This window comes from Trichoplusia ni, chromosome 7 (genome assembly GCF_003590095.1).
Source record: "Trichoplusia ni isolate ovarian cell line Hi5 chromosome 7, tn1, whole genome shotgun sequence".
In the NCBI taxonomy this organism is placed as follows: Eukaryota; Metazoa; Arthropoda; class Insecta; order Lepidoptera; family Noctuidae; genus Trichoplusia; species Trichoplusia ni.
This window is the reverse complement of record NC_039484.1, coordinates 8,299,679-8,322,285: the sequence shown is the minus strand read 5'-3', so window position 1 is coordinate 8,322,285 and position 22,607 is coordinate 8,299,679. Positions and strand designations below refer to the sequence as shown.

Genomic DNA, 22,607 nt, shown 5'->3' with positions numbered 1-22,607 from the left:
TTTCAATTATTATTTTTTTAAACTTAGGCCATTCGCTCAATTTATTAGATACGATACATAATCAGTATTTTATTAACATATAAATAATCATGTTCAAACTTGAACCATGGAACTTTTAATTCATATTCTATTCGTGAAATATTTATTAAATTGTGTTTCTTATCAACTAAACATTATTTGACTACACGAGAATTGAGATTCGATATGTGTTACATCAATAGAATTTTAAATAAATAATTTATTCATTTATAATAATGAAACATAATTGCACAGAAATACAGGAGAAATAATAAACGTAATTATAATTATCAATATTAAATTACTGAAGGGTTACCACGAAATTATTAGACATGCGACCTATTAGTTATGTCCATCATGCGAGAACGATGTATCAGCGATATTGCTTACACGTGGCTTTCTGAAGTTATTTAATACTGTCTGTGGCGCATACTATTTCTATTTGCTTTTTACAGCTTTGACGCCAGTGGCTCTTATCTGAACCTCAACAATACTGCAATATATGGAATCTTCAAGATCGGTTGAGTAGTTTCAATGATCATAAGTGGAATCAAACTTGCATACAAACATTCGCACTTGTTGTATAAATATGACAGAAAAAGATTTAACCTCGTCTAATTTTCGTGGTACTAAATTATTGATCTCCACTACACGCTAACTTAAACTATACTGTTGTATAAATAGTACCGTTCGATGAAAATAATGAGATATCGTTAATTTTATTTTCGAGCCACAAAAATTAAAGAAACATTTGCAACAATTCATACATGAAAAACCTCATATCACCACAGATATAAACACATTTTAGTACAAGATCACATAAGTGTCAGTTGATGAATATTCTTTCACAGTTGAAAAATATTAACGATATCACACCCTCATCCAATGCAGTGTACACATATAAATAAGATAAGTACAATGATTACTACACTAAAAGGAATCAAGTATTAGACCGATTCGGAAGTTGAGCATTCGTAACTAATTTATTATGCTTAGTTTTAAAGCTTAGATTAACAGTATAAAAGAGTAATATCGCATAGTGAGGGAAAATGACTTATAAATTAACATTAAACCTTCGTGGTTCTCATACTTTTTTCGGAACGCTATTTTGGTGTCAAAGCTTCTACTAACTTGTGAACTAATTTCTTACTGTGACTTACTTAGGAACTAATTTTCAGGACTTGTAGTATACATGAGTTTTATACGAAATGTAAGGTTATATTTTTATTAATTTTGAGAGCGTACCTCATCTTAAAGTAAGATAGTTGCACCGACTGAATATGGGAAATGTTGAACGTTGGATCAGGTTCAACGGTCTGAAAGGCCTGTAACTTTTTTTTTACACAAAAACAGCAGTCTTATCTAAGATGTTGGTAGGCTCCCTAAGATACCTAGACGCAGGACAGATTTTTATAAATAATATTACTCAGATAATTATTTTAGGCCAAATAATACATTTCTTTCCAGTAATTGCTAGGCTGATTATTTATAATACTTTATTAAAGCCACTACTGCGATAGGTTTCTGAATTAAGATATAGTAATTTTTTATATATGACATCTGTAGTCAGTCTAATCTTAATTTAATATTTCTAAACAGATTCTATCCCGGTGTATAAATACACAATAGATACTTAAATAAACCATACGCACAAATTGCAATAAACAGAAGGAATCTGTTTAAGTCTACCAACCCATAAAATATAGACGACTTTGGTAATAGTTGCCAACGTAGATAATAGCGTGCCTTTTGTGTTACCATTTATTTATGTCACGTGATAAGTGTTGGAATTGTTGAAAGTTATTATGTGTCTCATTTTAGCAATAATATCTATTAAAAAAATTAAAATATAACGTCACTGGAATATTTACATTGGAAAATGGGTCCTTGTAGCAGTTTTATTATTGTTTGCCAAAAAGGTAACGTCAACTGCAGCAATGTAAGGGATCCTTACAAATCCCCATTCATCAAAATTGCACTACGGCATTCAGAAGTGTCTGTGTAACGTACATGAACTCCGGCATTCTGAGTAACATGAAATCTAGAAACCTACGTGGGGAGGGGGGGGGTCACTGGTATGATTAGAAAAGTACATTAATTTAAAAGATAAATGAGCAATTAATCCTTAAGAGTGAATGTTAACGAGCACGGAGAGTATTTCAAGATAAATTCAGAATATTAGTCTTTCAATGAAACACAGGGCATAGAGCACAGTTGGCTTTTAATTCTTGCTTGTTTATTTCAAAAGACAATCAAAATAAACAAACAAAAATAAAATTAAACTAATTTAAAGTTAAAAATACATGGAAGTTTAAGAAGTTTTACAGTCAATTACGTTATTTGGCGAACGAGTATAATAGGAATTGGAGTAAAAGGCATAATGATATAATATTGCAATATTTTCAATTTTTTATATTCTGGGCAGATAATTCCCCACAAAATAACAGTTAACCTCTATTTTTAACTGCTCCTTGTGGTATAACCATGTTTGAGATCCGTGAAAATTCTTAGATATGGCTTTCCCTTTCTCAATACGAAGAATGATCACTAAACGACCTTACAGGAATTTTATAATATAAATTAACACTGAAAATAAATTATCTGACCGGAGGGAGGTGAGTCTGCCACCAATTGAGTATTTTAATTACGTAGATAGCGAGACGTTAGCGAAGAACATCTCACAAAACGAGGTTTTGCTCGTTTGAGACAAACTTTTTAGTTAATTACCTTTGATAATACTTTATGGATTCAAACCTCGATGTGGTCGTCGGGCACAGGGGGGCGCTTCAGCTTCTTAGGGTTAAGTATTGAAGGCTTCTGTGTGCGAGTGTGCCATACATACACTTTAGTACAGTTGTCTGCCAACGGCTCCAGGTCGTCCTTAGTAGCGAAGTATTTCAGTATCTCGCTTTCCTGCAAAACGAATATTTTATACATTAATGTATGCCTTATATTAATGTTTGTATGTAATAAATATTTTGATTTTATACAGGCACATATTTCTTCACTCGTATTTATTTAAATGATAATGTTTTATAATTCATGTCGTACGCATATTAAGTATTGATTAACAAACAGGGCCTAAGTGTAAGGAGTAAATAAATTACATCTGTCAAAATTCCAACCTAACAGCACTTCATTTTGGCGCATTAAAATAATAATAACCACACTGAAAGTCTAGAAAATGAACTCTATATTTATATTAATAAAGTTGATTTTGTTTTACGATTAAAACAGGAGTATCGAGAATAATACGCCGAATACTATACTAAAATGTAATACCATCTCGGTATGTATATTATGTAGAGACAGGATATGACTGATAGGTGATAACAGGCCGTATTTATGTGGTCAGAGAGAAAGCTAGATAAATATTATCACTATAATAGTACTATTATTGATATGAACAATTTATAAAAGAACATTTAGACTTCCTACGACAATCTCATTATGACGTCAAGAATTCTGATTTGAATCAAAGTAGTTTTAAAGTATATTGTCATATCAAAATAGCGGTGTGTTATAGATAAAATCTTGTTGAGAATAACAGTTAAGGAAGAGATAATCACTATAGGAAATTAATACTATCATACAGCATTCTAGCCCTTAGTATTTAGCGAATAATAATTTAGTATAAACTATACTATATGTGATAAAAACCTAGGAGTGTCCTCCGTAACAATTGTGTATAAATTTTACTAAATCGTTACGTTACAAATCTTTTTCCTAAACTTTATACAAGTCCTCTTTGTCAATTTCTGTTGTTCAGAAAAGGGCAATACGTGTCTTATGTATTTTTTTATTTATCCAACTGTGGATCTAAATAGATTTTTACTTTTTTATAACCTACCATTTACCACCTCATCATTGGCCTAGCCTTTTCCCAACTATGTTGGGGTCGGCTACCAGTCCAACCGGTTTCAGCTAAGTACCAGTGTTTTACAAGGAGCGACTGCCTATCTGACCTCCTCAACCCAGTTACCTGGGCAACACGATACCCCTTGGTTAGACTGGCTGTCAGACTTTTTCAAGCTTCTGACTACCTGTAACGACTGTCAAAGATGTAGGAATAACAGCCGGGACCCACAATTTAACGTGCCTTCCGAAACACGGAGGAACTCGTTATGACGAAGATGGTCACCCATCTACGGACCAACCGCGTCAAGCATAGCTTAACCTGTGATCGAATCACTTATGCGGTTATAGCTTAGCCACGAGCTCCTACCATTTACCACCTATCATCCTTTATTAATTCAATAGAATAAGTCAACGTGACTGTGTTCCGGCCTCATTTCTGTTACTTTCATAATTGAGGACAATATAATATAAATCGCATTCAATAAATAGGTCTTTATTTTGATCAATGGAAGATCATAAAATAAACTAGAACATTAACAGCACTTAACTGCCTCCATCTTCGTTGTCTGGTTATTGTTAGACAGACTCCACCTACTTTGGGACCAGATGGTAGTGTATTGTCATTTAATTATTACAATTGGCCAAACGTCTTTTGTAATTGCCAGTATGGCACTGGATATAGAAAATACGTGGCGTCTAATATAGTTTATGTTTTATTCCAGCGACTTCGTTTGTGTGCAAATTTCACTTAATTAGTATTTTTGTATTTTCTGGATAATTTCTTGAATAACATTTTCTAAGTGTTCTTTTCAGTTTCTATGTCGGAAATAAAAACGTAAAAGTAAGGTTTTGAGCAAGAAAGTCCCACAAATTTATTAATAATAGGTACTGCACATTTTTATTTAAATCTTGTTACAAAACATCTCAATTCCAGTGTTCAGTTAATCAAGTTGCTATTTTTCAATGTAGGTTCACAATCTCACGCTTTTAAAAATCTCGATGGCAGTACCATTTTTAAACTTCAAGCAGATTTTAAGCAGAAACCGAATTCACGATTAATTCTCACACGCTAGTTCAAAGTCTTTCAATAGATATTTTCAATAGTTTATCTAAATACTCATGCAATAATTTTGCATATAATACAATAAATTGATAACTTACTTGAAACCCAGACTGAACTTTTCTGGAGAACTTCGCTTCGGGATGTTCGAGGAACAGGGTCGCATTGATTGCGAACCCCGCCATATCGATGGGGAAGGGTCGGAAGGGCTTCCACCAGGCGTTGTACCCACTGACCTTCCCGTCTGTGACCAGCGGCATTTCAACCCGCATGCCGCCCACTATCCCTACCGGCCATACGCCGACGTTCTTTACTTTTCGCATCTGGAAAATAGAGAAGATTGAAAATTAGGTTATGCAAGGGTTGAACCTTTTTGGTAGCACCGAATCATATTTTCTTATGCTTCTAATATTTGCGGTCAGTCAAAGTAAAAAGAGAAGGACAACAGAAGTGTGAACGGAATCGAAAAATTTGAGTAATTCTCTGAATTATTTTCGCAATCAACTCGGCGATGGCAAAAAAGTGGACCTATAACCAGGCTTAGCAACACCGAGTTACTAAAATGCCTAATCATGATATTGTTTTCGAGAAACAGAAGGACAATATATAAACTAAAATTACTTAGCAAAAGGACTTCACTCAAATTATTACAAAGGTTTTATGTGGACACACCTTTTTAATAAAAATAAATAATTATAATATGTGCAAAAGTTTTGCTGACTACACTTCAACGATCAAAAACTAAGAAGCCTTTTCGCACAAAGGCTTCAGCTATCCACTAGACTGAAATCCAATAACGTTGGGCAATAAGTATTGGCGTGTTGTCAAATAATACCGCTGATCGAATTAGGCTCGTGACCTAATAATACCCCATTAGACGTCGCGATGGTTCTCAGACACGCCCCGCTGGAGAAATCTTAGTAGTAAAGGAACAGCTTTTTTTACTTTTCGAACAATTATTTTATCTTTGTGTCACGGGAGGATACACAAACATTCAACTTACATGCACATAGACAGCCAGAATCAGAACAGCTTAACGCGGGGATCAGATCCGCGTTAATTCGTAAATAGAACATATAATTAACTAAAAAAATAAACAATTTTGGTAAAACGGGCAGCGTTAAGTTTAATGTTGAAAACTAACATATCATCGATAAAAAAATTAATTTTAAAAACATTTTCCTGGAAAATACCTTCACTTGATTAATATTTCTGTATTGTTTGTAGGTACTATTTGTTATCGACAAGCCAACAACTACACATTTAGTTACACCATTGATAAACAGTATTATTGCAACGCGCTTCAATGATTTTATTGTTTGTGTATAAGAATTTTATTGCTATTTCGAGTAAAACAATGAGTGTTAATCTCGATCACTTTATAACTCACTTCGTAAACAAGGAGAAATGTTCTAGAGAAAAATACTTTACCAATTGATAGCCTGGAATCAGGTCAGATGGAACAAACTAGTTTTATTACTAGGGATGTGCCTTTTTAGATAGCTAGCGTATCGTTCGTAGTACAACATTTCAGAAAAAAACACGATTGTTTTCCATTGTGCTCTTTCAATCTTTTTTGTGAATTTGATACCGGTTGAGTCTCAGGACGATTGTATAATAACATCGGTTAACTGACATGCCTCTATTTGATACGTATCTCACGTATCTCACGTATCAAATAGATACCAATTACAATAAATAAAAAAGGAGCATTTGACTTTTCACTATCATTTTTACCTATACCTGAGCCTAGTTTGACATAATGTTACAAAAAAGGTCTCACGTACATTTTGGAGCTAGTGCTAACCCTAGTAGCGGCGTACTTTACGCGTCATAAATTTCGCTTGAACTAAGTTTTATCTATTTGTATATGGCTTAGGAAACGAACTCGTGCAGTCAGGGCACTCTCGTGAATAAGTAGCGAGGACGCGATAAGATTGTGTCGATGACCCTACCGAAACGTTTAATAATAGTTCGATGTACTTTAGGTATCAAAATGTCCACATATCTATCTCTAATAACATATACAATCTCGCGAGCTTTTTGTGATACCTGCAGTATTAAAAAAAACAGGGCCATTAATAGATATGAGGATCGATGTCCGAGTATTTTGGCTAGGCAACACACAGTGATAGTTCAGTGTGTTAAGTAGTTTTTAGTTTAGTTTTTCTGTATTTATATATGATAATTATCGAAGTACTATTTTATATATTAAGAATTTCGGTATAATAATCAATGTACATTTAACACTTATGACTTCCTTTTAATAAATCCAGTTACGTGGAATGTAAATAAACAAGGCAATTTACCTTCTGTGATATTTTTAGTTTATAACCAAAGATAATAAATATCTAGTATTACAATATTAGTATTTATAAATAGCATGCCATTAGAGTTTGTATAGCACATGTTTTAAATGACATATCCTATCGTACGCCGCGTCATAACATAACTCGGTCACAAGTCACATCCGATTACACTCATTGCCACGGCTATGAGAACCGATTAACAAAAAACCTTCAATTAATATTTGTCAATTTAATACGAATTGAATGAGCAAATAATTATCTAAATCGATCAAAGGTTAATGAGGTACGCCTATTAAAGTTCCTTACGTATTTCTTAAAGCAAAGAATGGAATTTCTAATTTTTATAATAGGCATAATTTAATCAAACGTCAGTAACGTAAATGTCACAATAATCGAAAAAACAAAATACTTATTACTGCTATCAATCTTCATGCATCTACATAATTTTTAAATTACTTCGTAATGTACCTGTAGTAATTGAAGGTATTATAAACGCTTTCAAATAAAGTATAGGTTTGCTTTTAAACGCGTAGGCCGGTCTGACAAAGGTATTTCTACTAACGTAAAAGAAAGAAGGTGGATACAAAGAGGATGGATAGCTTCCTCTTTCCTTTCTTTTCATACTAATAATGACGTTATACCAACACCGTTCCGTTTTATGATGGCAATATTTTTACAAAACGTTTTTTTGCCGCAATTTGGACTTTGAAAACACCTACAAGTCGTTTTAATTTCAAGAATGAACCTTATCTGCGTGTTTTAATAAATTAACACGCAGAGCCGTGCTGGGCATTTTGATTAGGTACCTTTTTTCTTTTAAGACCCAGAAGCAGTTTATTAATTTATAATTCATTGCCATTCTTCAGTTATTCTGAAGCACTAGGCACGTACCAAGCACTACTGACTTAATTATATACTTAATTATTGCTTATAACAATCATGCCTTTGTGTCAATATGGACTTCTACACATACAGTCAAAAATACAGAGTCATTGTAAGTCGATGTTTTAAATACAAATAAAACACATGCATAAGATAAGTTAATAATGAGTAGATTCTCTTTATCTTCGATGATCTCAAAGCACCCTAATAAGTCTAATTTCTAACGACAACTATCAATGTCATTAGAAATCTCTTTCTCATAACAATGAATTGACAACACAATAGTAATTAAACAAACATACATTGTTTAACAAGCGTCAAACAAATAGCAACAAATGAACACATTGCGGAAGGGAAATTCAATCACAATTTATGAGAATCTTTATCTTGTACGTATATGAAGATAACATTTCAGATGGCATTCGTTTTGAGAAATGGCGTTGTGGGTGACCGCGGCGGTCAACAAAGAGTTCTTGGTTTTAAAACTTTTTAAAAAAGAATTCGTTCGAGAGCCAAAAAGAGTAACTAAGACTACCTATCCTTAGATGTATTATATATAGGTACATACAGTTCTATTTTCATCGATATCTGGTGCTGCAAACCATCTCCTGGTGTAATGTATGATACATTCTGCTGATTAGTTGAAAAAAAAAACAGAGAGTGCAGTAGGTATATTAAGAAAAAAAAAACTTCTTTTAAAATATGAAGTACAAACGTAATTTTATATTTCGTCGCTGATGTAATTCTATGGCGAAAAATTAAGAAAAATCGAGTCTTTTTAGATTAAATTTAATATTGTATTATAACAGCATACTATCTAAAAATATAAAAGGAAGCTAGTTTGGTCTATTGATAACAAAACATGTATCAATCTCACACATTATTCGCTAAGCGGCTTATTGCTACAGCAACGATATCCGCTCATTGTCACAGTCGCCAGCGTGGCAAAACATCAAACACAGGACAAACTAAAACAGACTATCAAACACAGACTTACTAAGCGATATAGGCGAATGATGAGTTTTAAAATATTTCTCCCGAAGTTGTTGCAAAAATTACCCACTATTAACTACACATCAGAGAGCAATCGCCAAAAATAGCACAGGTGTTTGACCTGTTCTTTTTTCTGACAGAACACAGAATGAAAGATTGTTGTTTTCGTACAATACATCTCATGGTATAACGGAAATCACGAGACGATTAAAAAAAACATTTATTTCAGTTATACACCCATAGAAAATTAGAATAGGTTTAATTATCAATTAGTATCCCGTTTATCGTCGATCAACCAATTATTACAATAAAGAATTAAGTACGATCACATCACAAATGTCAATTTGCAGCAGTCATACACAGCCTTATAGTGGTAACCTGCACGCTGTTCACAATGTTATAAGACGCCGCCTTTACCATATTATATTGCTCATGCATCATATTGTCTGAGCGGCTTTGCTCCTTTTAGTTGCTGTCACAACATTTTGAACTCCAATGCCCCGCACTGCGGGTTGCCACCGTTCTGCTGGCCAGCGACACACGATGATGAATCACTATTTTCCCTCAAAGGGGTAATTTCATTTCTAATTTATTGGTGACGAGTTTTTTTCTTCCCTAAATAGATGCATTCCATTTCTCATGTTCGCAAGTGTTGAGCAAGCTACTTATGTCGAGATGATCAAATGTGACTCTGGCGGTAGACGATTTTAATCTCTCGACACGAATTTCGGCAAATTTTCGGTTTCCTTGATAATTTTCAATAAATCTGACACACTACTATTTGGTTTTCTATTACCTGATATTTCACACGGTAATGTTTTTGCACTCTCTATTTCTTCTCCATTATACCACGAGCTGCAGATCTGCACTAGGCTTAATTCATCCATTATGGCACTTGTTTTGAATGAAGCACGCACATTTTTGTTTGTTTTTGTGACGCTGTATCTAAGGTCACTCACTAAGCAAGCAGGTAGGAGAACAACACCGGTAATAAGCGCGTTGACCGAGTGAGACTCAAACCATTTAATAAACCGGATAAATGCTATCCCAATTTGGTCAACAGCGGCAAAAATTGGAGTAAAATAAAGATTAACGGTTCATGGACTTACCTCATCGAAAACTTTAAGTGAGTATGTGTTGTCGTCATCCATAAAGTACACAACTCCTCGCGTATCTTCGGCCTTCTGCAAATAGCCTTTAAGCCAGTCTAAAGCCAGATTCCTTTGTTCCACACCGCTCGCCTGAAATATTTACATACCCCGATTAGTAATTGATACTATTTGAATAGTTCTTATTTCGTGTTAGTAAAATTCTCCATATTATTAGTTTTGCATTCATTTAGAGCCAATTTATTTTATAGGTTTAGTATAAAAGTTCTCATAATGGTCAAAATGATTAAAGGTACAAGACCAATTGAGAAGTTTCTTAAGAATTGGTTCTGAATGGAAGATTTTTTTATTAATAATTTGTTTAACTCTTTCAGGATATTTAAAGAAATTGCAGCCGGTTGCGTGGATAAAGATAATTATAGTATAGTTAATAATAATTATCGACGTCAAAGATAGTTAATCCGAAATTCCTTATCAAGACCCGCAGGAAGGATTTTGGTAATGCGATGATATTGCTATTTATAGATAAATACGTACGTACGTAATATGTAATTTAATATGTTATATAAATGTACGCTTACTACAAATATTCATGAAAGAGTTAAACATCTTGAGTCAAACATTATTTATGTTGACATTTGAAAGAACACAAAACACGTTAACAATTTATTCATAGACAAAAACAAAGTTGTTAGGAATTCAAAAGACAACACATTATGAAACTTAAAACTTCTCAGTTATTTAATGTTAGTTTTCAAATATGTGATAGAGTGAAGGACGATATTAAGTGCATAAATAATAAGTAATTATTAATTATTTTCATGCCTTCTTTTGTTATTTTTTATTCATGTTGTACTTGGTACGTTTAGAGTCGAAAGAATGGCCTGCATAAAGTCAAATATGTTTACATAAGAGTAATGACTCTCGGTGCAGGGTAGGTCTATATCATTCCTACGGAAATGAAAACCAACAAAATACTAAAAAGGTTACTTTACAAATTATCTAACTAAAGTTCATAAAGACGTTTATTAAATAATCTTGAAAGAAGAATAAACAACTATATATTTTATTTTCCATGTGAACCTCTATCACATATTTAGAACTGGACAAATAGTCACAACCCATCAGACCCATCTATGCCATAGACCCATAAATATAATCAGGGAAAGTGCCTCTTGCCTTGCAATATACAGCATTTTACATTTATTGCTTTTCAAATCAATTTAAATCGAAGAACTCGTGGCTAAGCTATAACTGCATAAGTGAATCGATCACAGGTTAAGCTACGCATGACGCGCTTGGTCCGTACATGGGTTACCATCTTTGTCATAAGGAGTTCCTCCGTGTTTTGGAAAGCACGTTAAACTGTGGGTACCGGCTGTTATTCATACATCTTTGACAGTCATTACAGGAAATCAGAAACTTGAAAGTCTGACAACCAGTCTAACTAAGGGGTATCGTGTTGCCCAGGTAACTGGGTCGATAAGGTCAGATAGGCAGTCGCTTCTTGTAAAACACTGGTACTTAGCTGAATCCGGGCAGACTGGAAGCCGACGCCAACATAGTTGTGAAAAATATAGGCCGATGACATCAATTGAAATCAGACCTGGCCCACTATGTTTATGTCATGCAAATCTGATAATGTTCAACAACTTTTTTTTCTGACCGCATAATTGTTATAGATTGTGTCACAGACATCCTGCTTCTATTTGTTAAACAACCAATTAGTCACTGTTTGAGGATTGGATTAACTTACCTAAGTGACATCCAATCGTAATTTTATGAAGGTTGATCTGAAATATAATTGATTAACAGAATAGTATTCCCATTCGCTACTGTGTGGCATCGCGAATTTTTTCAGAGAATAAAAAAAAAAAGTTTTTTAGTCTATGGCAACTCACAACTAAACGTCACTGATTTAGAGCTAACCATGATTTTGTGGGTCCCATTATGCCAGGGTTCAGCTATTGATGCTGGGGTTGGGGTGGGTGATTATATTTCAGATCAACCTTCATAAAATTACGATTGGATGTCACTTAGGTAAGTTAATCCAATCCTCAATTTTATTTCATGTTGATCTGAAATATAATTGATTAACAGAGTAGTTGTTCAGAGATTGAGGCATAATGGGTACATCTTATAAGCCTGGATATGATGAATAACGGTTAAGGCTTTATAATTATTAAGATATCTATTTATAGTGGCATATTATCCTAATATTAGTATCTATATTTGTTTTTATCCATATATTCTGTCATACACATTGATTATTGATCAACTATTAATTTTCATTTTTTATAAAATTAGTCTGTAGTAATTAACAAATTTTTCTAAATGCCAAATTTGTAAGCCAAAAGGGCAGAACATGTTGATGTACATATTGTCCTTATATTTTCACCACATCAAAAAATGTTTAATACATATATTCTGTCATACACATTGATTATTGATCAACTATTAATTTTAATTTTTTATAAAATTAGTCTGTAGTGATTAACATTTTTTTTCTAAATGCCAAATTTGTAAGCCAAAAGGGCAGAACATGTTGATGCATATATTGTCCTTATATTTTCACCACATCAAAAAATGTTTAATACATATATTCTGTCATACACATTGATTATTGATCAACTATTAATTTTCATTTTTTATAAAATTAGTCTGTAGTAATTAACATTTTTTTCTAAATGCCAAATTTGTAAGCCAAAAGGGCAGAACATGTTGATGCATATATTGTCCTTATATTTTCACCACATCAAAAAATGTTTAATACATGTTTTAGGCAAATAAATACTTCTTTATCTTTGTTCTATTACTGAGATTAATGTAATATGAGTTTTTAAGTGGAACAATGAACAAATTTTATGTTATGTTACACATGTTTATGCAAATAAATATATCTTTATCAATTGTTCCACATATTGTGGAGACTGTGTCCACCAATTTCATGATTGACTATTAATTTCCAATTTGTGCTCTTTTTGACATCAATGTAACTATGACTTTTTTTAAGTCATACAAATTTCCTGCACCTTGTGCAATTTGATACTTAACCATTAGCTTTTAACAATGTAACTATGGATTTTGAGTAAGACACATTTCCAATACATAGTGATATTGTGTACAGTTTGATAATTAATTATTCATTATTAACAATGTAACAATAAATTTTTAGTAACAAATTTTCTACACATTGTGTTAATTGTGTCAAACAATTTGATAATTATTTTTAATTATTTACAATGTAATTATGATTTTTTTAGTAATACAGATTTTCTTCATATTGTTTTAATTTTGCCATAAAATTAGATAATTAGTTACTAATTTTTGCTCTTTTTTAGCGCAGTAATAATAAGAGTATTTAAGGTACTGCAAATATTTCTTATTTATAAGCTATTAATAAGAAATAACAAGATGATAATGAGATATTCCATTTACTGTCAGTTGCAGTTTGTAAGTCACTCAATTATGATTAAAATTAAATTAAAATTTTTGTCACTGCAGTTGTCGGTTCCTAAGACATGAGCTATAAGGCCTTGCAAAGGTAGTAGAACCTACAACCAAACCACCTTTTTCCCTGATTAAACTCAAGAGCATTCCTGCTGCTCTTGCAGATGTACTGCTGGAGTGTGGGATACAGCTGTCAGCAGGTATAAATTTGATACCTGATTAACTGTTTTGAAGGCCAAGGGTAAAACTTTTAATATGGTAAAGTTAACTTATTTCAGGTATTGGTTAAGGCTACAAGGATCTTTAAATCTTAGAAGTTAGCCATAATTTATGATCTTAAAAGTAAAAAGTACATTATGGTTCCTTTCCTTTTTTACTGAGAGTAAGGTTGGTTATCACAATTCTCATCTTATTAATTGTCAGGGTGTGACATGGGCTATGTTATTTAGTTTAATGTATGAGAGGGCGGCTAGTACCCATTGAGCAGCTATCCAAGCTAGGAGTTAGAAGATTTTTGTGTCTTGGTTCAAATAAATAACTAAATAATTCTGTGTCTTCAGATACAGGTGTATTGTATGTTTCATTAACATAATATATGTATGTTTGTGTCTATTGTCAACAGAGTTATTCCTGTGCCATATAATTATGTTCTAGCCTATTTTGTCATCATGTTGCTTGTAACCAGTTGTTGCAAGTTCTATTTAATAACCATCTATACTTTCTTAACCGATAAGCAATATGTTTATAATATTGTGTTTTGAGGCAGCTAGCAGATGAGTTAGCTGGTTCAATACAAAATATGGGTTCTGGCTTTCTGTAATACAGGCAAATCTCAATCTGAGTAAGCCTCTCAGAAATCCTTTGTTATCCATGCCTAATTCCTCTCCCATCTTTAGAGTCAATGCTGATTTGTAGAAATTTAGGGTTTTGAAGCTAGCTCCATTCTCTAAACTTTCTATTAATGTTTCCTAATTAATAAGGGTGAAGATCAAAATTGGATCCCGGTTACTGCTTTGTTGACACAGATGGTAACATGATGGTTAATGAGCTATCTAATGTTGGCTTCTAACTGCTTCCCCTAAGAGATGCTTTTTGTCAGGGCACCTAGTCTGCTCAGTGTGTGTTGTCGGTTAAAAATCCCAAAATTGGGTGAATAAGAACTTAGTGACTTTTTGCTTTGTCATTATTAATATTCTGAAACATTTAGTAAGGTAAACAAATGTTGGGAATGCTTAAAAAACATATTCATGTCCACTAAGTATTGATGCATATACATTTAGTGTTTAGTAGCATTAATGTTATTGGGTGCCTCACTTCTTAGAGATGTGTGTGTCACATTGTTTTTATTGCTATAGATAAACTTGTGGGGCCCAAAATCTATTGATAACGAAACAAGTATGGTTTTTCCATTGACTTACATGTGGAACTGAGCACTATTTATCTTACTTATGTATTTGCAGCCATGTTACTCTGGCTGTATAATCTTGCAATGTGTTTTAATCCAGTTAATATTATGTTCTAATTGATGTATTAAATGCAAGTCATCATTCTAAACAAGGCACCACACTACAATTGTTTTCGCCATTACAATGTGTCACCATTCTATTAGAAAAGCTTTAGAAACTAGTTCTAGTATACATTTTCTATAATGTTCTTATAGTTTCGGATTATGTAATGGGGCCCCATCTTAGGTCAGTTGACAGCATCAAGATTGCTATTGTTATGCAACAAGGCTAAGTACTTAACTTGTTCTATTATTTTTTGTGTGTGTTTGAACATAACCTCTTGGGCAGGTTCACAGAAGGTTCCCAACAATCTTGCCAATTTGCTGATTGGGCAATGTTTAATATCATTGATATTTAGTATCTCTATAGGAGTTGCATTCTTGCTGTATTTCTGATGTTAACTAGTCTCTATTCATAGTAAACCTAAAGTATTTATTGCACTAATATACTTTAATCATAGTTAACAATGAGGGAAAATCATTTAGATAAATGTGAGTGTAGCCCCTCTGTCAGCCAGACATTTATACTGATTCTAACCAATGGGTGGTCATTCAGACAACAGTTTGTTAAATTTCTAGTCTGTAAGGACTGTGGGTGCTGTACATGGACTACATGGAATTGCAGTAAATTTATATGACATTTTCAAACTCAAAGCGGATTAATTTTTCTGAGTTTAGGTGTTATTGAACCTAAGGAATCAGTTTTATCTTAAGACTGTGCAAGACATGTGATATTGATGGTCCAAGGTTTCCATATCCACAATTTGAAAACTATAATATTTTTCTATATATATTTTTGGTTTTCAGTTAAGAACAAATCTGATCTGTCCGTTGAGTTTGGTGGTCTTAAGAATATTAAATCTTTAGACATATATGTATATAGATAGAAATTTTTACTGTGAGTGCATATTTGTACAGCCCCTAACTCATGAGTTATTGATGGTCTGACACATATTGTTGATTTCATTTATATGTATATTGTTTATGTAAACAATGTTATGTTCAAGTATTTTAAGGTACATTAGTGGTGGTATGTTCACAACATGAAAGACAGTTAGATATATTACATATACCTGGTTGACAATTGCCTGCTGGATGCATGGCATGGTGTACCCTCTCGGGGCTACCCTTCCTGTGTCCTGTTCAGCGAGGGTGTCACAGTTGTATCATACCACTCTTGGGTCCACCTTGCTGTGCTAGCACTTTGGTTTGATGCCGGACCACTTATGTTTTCCACAGTCCTTGCTTAGGTTTAGAGGTGGTATTCGGTTATAACTTTTGTTATACATTCTTGATAGTTGCATTGGTCTTGTTTCTATCTTGAGCCTCGAATCCACCTCGAAGAGTGTCACCATTGGTTCTTGTTGTGGACTGTGAGAACCAGTGAACATAGTACGTTCTTCATCAAAACTGTCGTATCTCGTACGAAGTTATGACCTTCGAGCTGTCTCGCGTACAAGCTCGGTTATACTTAATGCATGTTGTTCTATCAAAGTTGCGGGCTCGCGTCCCGAACTTTGTAGTAATGCATGTTGTTTGTGTAACATCAAAGTTGCGGGCTCGCGTCCCGAACTTTGTAGTAATGCATGTTGTTTGTGTACCATCAAAGTTGCGGGCTCGCGTCCCGAACTTTGCAGTAGGGTTTATCAGAGCTACGACGTCTCGCGAAGAGCCCGATCTTCGAGCTAAAGTCTCTCGTACCCGCTCGGTTCATGCATGTCTTTAGTACTTCGCATCATCTCACATCATATTTGTGTCCTTGTTCACTGAACCTAAAATCAGAGAAAACCTCACCTGTTGGCCCCCCTCTTTGAGGTTATGGGTCAGTGTTCCATCGTTTATATTCCGTAATTTGGGGGCGCCCACAATTTAACATCGAGCGTGGAGCATCGCGTACTAGCTCGGTTATACGTAATGCATGTTGTTTTGTGTACTATCAAAGTTGCGGGCTCGCGTCCCGAACTTTGCAGTAGGGTTTATCAGAGCTACGACGTCTCGCGAAGAGCCCGATCTTCGAGCTAAAGTCTCTCGGACCCGCTCGGTTCATGCATGTTTTTAGTATTTCGCATCATCTCACATCATATTTGCGTCCTTGTTCGCTGAACCTAAAATCAGAGAAAACCTCACCTGTTGGCCCCCCTCTTTGAGGTTATGGGTCAGTGTTCCATCGTTTATATTCCGTAATTTGGGGTTCCATCCCACGGCGATGAACCTAGGGCAAGGGCTGCGTACACGCATCCTGCATTAACTCCGCAGCGCCTTTATAGTCTCGAAGATCACTTTTAAACATCTTGGCCAGTATTTTCAAGGCTTTTGTATCACTTGGCAATACTTTTTCGACTTGAAATATGCCAAAAACTATTTAAATAACGTAATTAAAGTGTAATTAACAAAATCACCACGATGCCGTTAAGTCGCGAAAAAAGAAAGTGACGTTTAGTTGTGAGTTGCCATAGACTAAAAAACTTTTTTTTTTTATTCTCTGAAAAAATTCGCGATGCCACACAGTAGCGAATGGGAATACTATTCTGTTAATCAATTATATTTCAGATCAACATGAAATAAAATGATCTAATATCAACTAACTAAAGAGTTTCCGATATGGGGTGTCTGCTTTTACTAGTTTTGAAAAGGTAAATTAAGTCACGAGTGCATAATATATATTATAAATACCAGAACGAAGGTTATTTCTTAAATCATGCGTATTTGGGAAACATACTATAGCCAATTTACATAGAAAACATCGATGTCTTTTATGCTGTTACGTGACTAACATCTCGAGCCGAACATTTTTAAAAGTGAGAAGTAATGATTACGTCTGTCGCGTGCCATTAATTGCTTGGCGAGTAAAAGAGATTTAAGTGTTACAAAGTGTTTTTTATTTAGCTTGAGAAAAGATGGTAACGATCACTGGAGAAAAATCGCAACATTCACGAGAGAACTACGCACCGTCCGCACCAGTGAATATTGTAATATGATAATAATATTGTAGTTAATAACACAAAAATCAAGGCATCAAGAAGCATAAAGGTTGAAAACAGGTGTGCAATGTTCCCATACGTCTTTTCATTAAATTTTATTGGACTATGTAAATGTGAAAAACAATGACACTTTTGGCAGTTCTGTCTAGTGCCTCATTGTAAAAAGAAATTATCATTATCATTTGTCCAAACTCTGAATTTTGACATAAGGAATAATTTGTACTGAGTAGCGAATAAAATGGATTGGGAATGCACCTAGAACTAAAACCACTGGGCAAATACTGACACTAAACATCAGCAAACAGTGCAGGTCATTTTGCAGTGCAAAGCGTATGCGCAAACACGGATACATTTTTTCCCTTTGCTGTCTTAGCCCAATCAAGCGCTATTTTGCACGTGCCTTTCAAAACGCGGAAGACGTCATTTTTTTAACGTACACAATTTGATGTCGCATCACAAGCATCTATTTTTTTATTAGACCTTAATTGAATTGCTTATATCCAAACAAAGCGGAAAACAGTTGATAAAATACTAAGTTTATTGCACTTGTCCTGATAACATGTTATTAGAAAAAATCTAACACTCGGAAAAAAGTAAAAACAAACACAAAAAATACCAAAAAATAAAAACGTAACATAAAAACCATTTGGTGCAAATTAATGTTTTAGATACCTTGATGAAATAACACATTTCTATAGTCACTTCAAATCAAACTGTATGTTAATACATTAAATCAGTACACATTCACTTGCAAATTATTTAGTGATGAGATCATTTAAATCAGTATTCAAGATTGCGGCTCGTTAAATTGCTATAAAATCTAACTGTATAATTACGTACTTAAGTCATACATAATACACACATGAAAAAGACTAAGCATCACGCATCGTCACAAAACCTGCATGCTTAACGATAGTGTTTTGTTTACATACGGTGAGAAATATGTTGCTTGAATATGGCCTAGGTACGAATATTAAACTTGGATCCAGGAGCCATGAGATAAATTTTATTTTGTCGTGTGACCCGGTTGTATCGTTGTCCCGAAAATGCTGAACAGTTAAGATGCGTCTTGAAACTGCATCCATGCAGTTGCTCCACAGTGATGGTATGGGCAGGTATTGCATAGAATCGCGCTGAAGCATGCGCGAGCGATCCCGTGGCTCTGACTCAGGCAGTTGAAGAGGCCCGGGGTGTTTTTAGTCGGTGGGAGTCCGACATATCCCCTCGCCGTGCCCTCGGCGTGGGTTGATGTCATTAGAGTTTCACCCCGGACAAAAAAAAAAGGTATTGCATAGAATGGACGCTTGATTGATTTGATAGGACGTGCTGCAGAGACAAGTTCAATAGATTTTGGACGATTTGTTGATAACCCAACAACGGAAGGCCTTCTTAAAATTTCATTAGAACGATTGGCCTAAGAACAGATAAATTCATTGAAAAATCGTTCCCGAAAAATTCTAACCAATAGAGGCAACAATTAAAAATTTGTTTCGAATCACCAAATAAATAAAGCAAAGGCCGTTATTTCATTTGGAGAACATTAAAATAAATTAAAATATTTATTTTTTTTTAATTTGGAGAAAATTAAAATAAAACAAAAAAAAATTGTTATGAATATGTATGTATTTTAAAAGTCCTACACCGTACGTGTTGCTTAGACTTTTTTGATGTGTTTATATTCTAAGTTTAATACCTATAACGCGTTTTATCCACGACGAAGCTATTATATCTTTAAATAAAATATTGCAAAACATGAACTTGGTTCGTAAATGAACGATGAGACAACACAAACATATGTACCAGCCCACACCATATAATTTGCACAGATTCATTATACAAACTACAAGTCCCAAACATTTATATATCGTTTACTACAGTTTTTAACTACTTACTAAAAGCTTTTTGCCTTTATTGGTCCGCCAGTACGGCTGCAAAGCGCAAATATTATTGATTATATAAAGTTGGAGATGAAAGCTTCAACATTGGCTATTTCTAAAATTATTTACTTAATAAATATTTCATATTTGAGACCGACCGTGATCTGCCCAAAAACTCATTTTCAAAGACAGTGGGATGGACGCTTTGTAGCATAACACGGATTGAACTAATTGATACGTCAATCAATACGCATACATGGCAGTATGCACTCGTCTGTTGGGTGCAGCATGGCAAACAGAGAACTATAGTATAATAAACTGCAATTTTTCATGCTTAAGTACCTTAATAGTAAATATTAATCTTTGGTATTGATATTGTATTTTAATGTTGATTCGAACAGAGTAGAGTGATGGATGCATTATAAATACTAAATTATAAGCCTAATACAGGAAAATTTTGATTGTTGGAGAATGATTGGTGTGTTTGTATACATGACACAATTTGCTTACTTAAAGACACCTAAATAATTTGCAAGTTTTTATCCACAATCATAAAAAATATCAAAAATTGATGGACATACACAATACCAAGATGTGTTGTATAGGCTTGTTTTAAACAGACATATATTGATGTCCATTACCTGAAAGTATTATTATAATAAATCATTCTAATAATGCAGAAGATGAAATATTCTTGCTCATATTTTTTTAGAAAATATGTCAATCTGCAAAAACGAGGTTGCTTTCAGACAGCTATTCAGATATGCAGATAAAGGGATGCAAATAAAAATAAATGTAACAAGCTGGAAACTAAATATTTAAACTGAAAAAAAAACACTAATAGGTCAAGTCGCCTCCTGTAACTGTGATAAAATTTGATTTATATCAGCCTTGTTAAAATAAAGATCCATACATACCGTGGAATGTTTTGTTCTATGTGTTTTGATGTTCAGATGTGTATATTTCAAGTTAGACTCTTTCAGCAAGTTAGCAACTAACTTCGTCTTCTCCGTTGAATCTTCTATAACCACCCAATGGAAATTCTTTACATGCATCAGGGTTTGTGATAATCTGCGAACAATTAAAAATTGTTTACCTACTAATATTATAAATGCGATAGTAACTCTGTCCGTCTGTCTATCTGTCTGTCTGTTACGCTTTCACATCTGAACCACTGACTCGATTTTAATGAAATTTGTTACAGAGATAGATTTGACCTTGAGAAAGAACATAGGATAGTTTTTATCCCGGACTTCTGAAGAGTTCTCTTGGAAACGCAATATAACCAACTTTGATGCGGGCGAAAAGCTAGTATGTTTCATATACAAGAATTAGAAATTCAACTATGAGCTCATGGATTCCTGAGTTCTTACAAGTATCCACGAAGATAGTTGACCATACAATTCACAATACTGTTGCGACACTCAGCCATGACAAAGTGAGAAGGAATAAGTTCACACTAAGTTTGGAGACCAAAAATTATTATGGTACCTATGTAGATGTAAAGACGAGTCAATTTATATCTTATGGACTTCAAAATATACACTAGTGAATTGCTTCACTGTTTATTGTTTATTATTAACAACAGAATTAAATTATAAAAACAAATTTTGATACCTATAACATTATTGTCAATAGCATTACAATAGTGTTGAATCAGATAGTTTTAATATCTGATTCTATTTACTTAACTATACATAAATTCAATGTCATGATCCTCAAGCAATTACTAGATAGGATATATTATTATCAATTTATCAATAAATAAGAATGAGTTTGATTTCTATTAACATTGTCCAACTTTTCTTATGGATTATTTCAAGCATTCAAAATTAAAACACTGCATGGCTCGTAAGTAAACTTCATAAAATAAATAAAATCAGCTGATATTCATTCTTATAAATGTCTACTACATCATACTCTCAAGGTAGTATAGCCATCAATTTCCCAATTAAAATAATTGTTGGCTTAGTAAGCTTTATTGCCAAATACTTTGGCCAAACAAATGAGGTAAGATAGACTCCAAATCAAGGGCAGAAGAATCACGATAAACAATTTATACCTTGTTAGATCCGCTTTTTGTGCGAGTCTCGAGTACGTAGGAGTTATTCCGTATATCGTTGGGAGATATGAAGTCACTTCTGGATTAAACTGACACTGGAAAACGGGTCTTGAATTAAATAAAAACAGTAAAACGAAAACCAACATCCCGATTGCTAGATATTGCTTCTTTATGTTTACAAAAGGCATCTTATTGTCGATCAGTTTAACACCTAATATTTTTACAAACACTTCACGCGTGCGTCTCACAGTCTATAGCGCATTATTGTATAGATTGTAATGCCGGTTTAAATTAATTGTATAAAATAATATCGAGCACTTAAGTCCGCTGATGCGGCTGATTCGCCGTCGACGAATGAATGACAGAAGAATGTTGCCAAACGTCTGACGAGTGGAGACAGTAAGTATTGCCAGTTGAATGCTATTTTGTTTTTCTAAAATCGATATATTTTTAATGGTTCGTAAAACAAAGTTAAATAATAGTAAATAACTGGTAAATTATAAA

At 33.8% G+C, this 22,607-nt stretch overlaps 1 protein-coding gene across 4 annotated transcripts; it reads right to left on the bottom strand.

Moving 5' to 3' along the window:
• Positions 1 to 35: 35 nt before the first annotated feature.
• On the bottom strand, positions 36 to 22,466 carry LOC113495713 (galactosylgalactosylxylosylprotein 3-beta-glucuronosyltransferase sqv-8-like). Of its 4 annotated transcripts, XM_026874606.1 has the most exons (7): positions 22,104 to 22,466; positions 20,959 to 21,112; positions 20,623 to 20,682; positions 20,057 to 20,092; positions 10,230 to 10,361; positions 5,038 to 5,259; positions 36 to 2,931 (listed from the first exon to the last, which is right to left on the bottom strand). In XM_026874606.1, the coding sequence occupies exons 1-7, from the start codon at positions 22,289 to 22,291 to the stop codon at positions 2,767 to 2,769; spliced, it is 957 nt and encodes a 318-aa protein (XP_026730407.1). In that variant the 5' UTR covers positions 22,292 to 22,466; the 3' UTR covers positions 36 to 2,766. The 4 variants fall into 4 exon arrangements, with proteins under 4 accessions (XP_026730407.1, XP_026730408.1, XP_026730409.1 ...); XM_026874607.1 differs by lacking the exon at positions 20,057 to 20,092 and having other exon boundaries at positions 22,104 to 22,465; XM_026874608.1 differs by lacking the exon at positions 20,623 to 20,682 and having other exon boundaries at positions 22,104 to 22,464.
• Between the last annotated feature and the right edge of the window lie 141 nt (positions 22,467 to 22,607).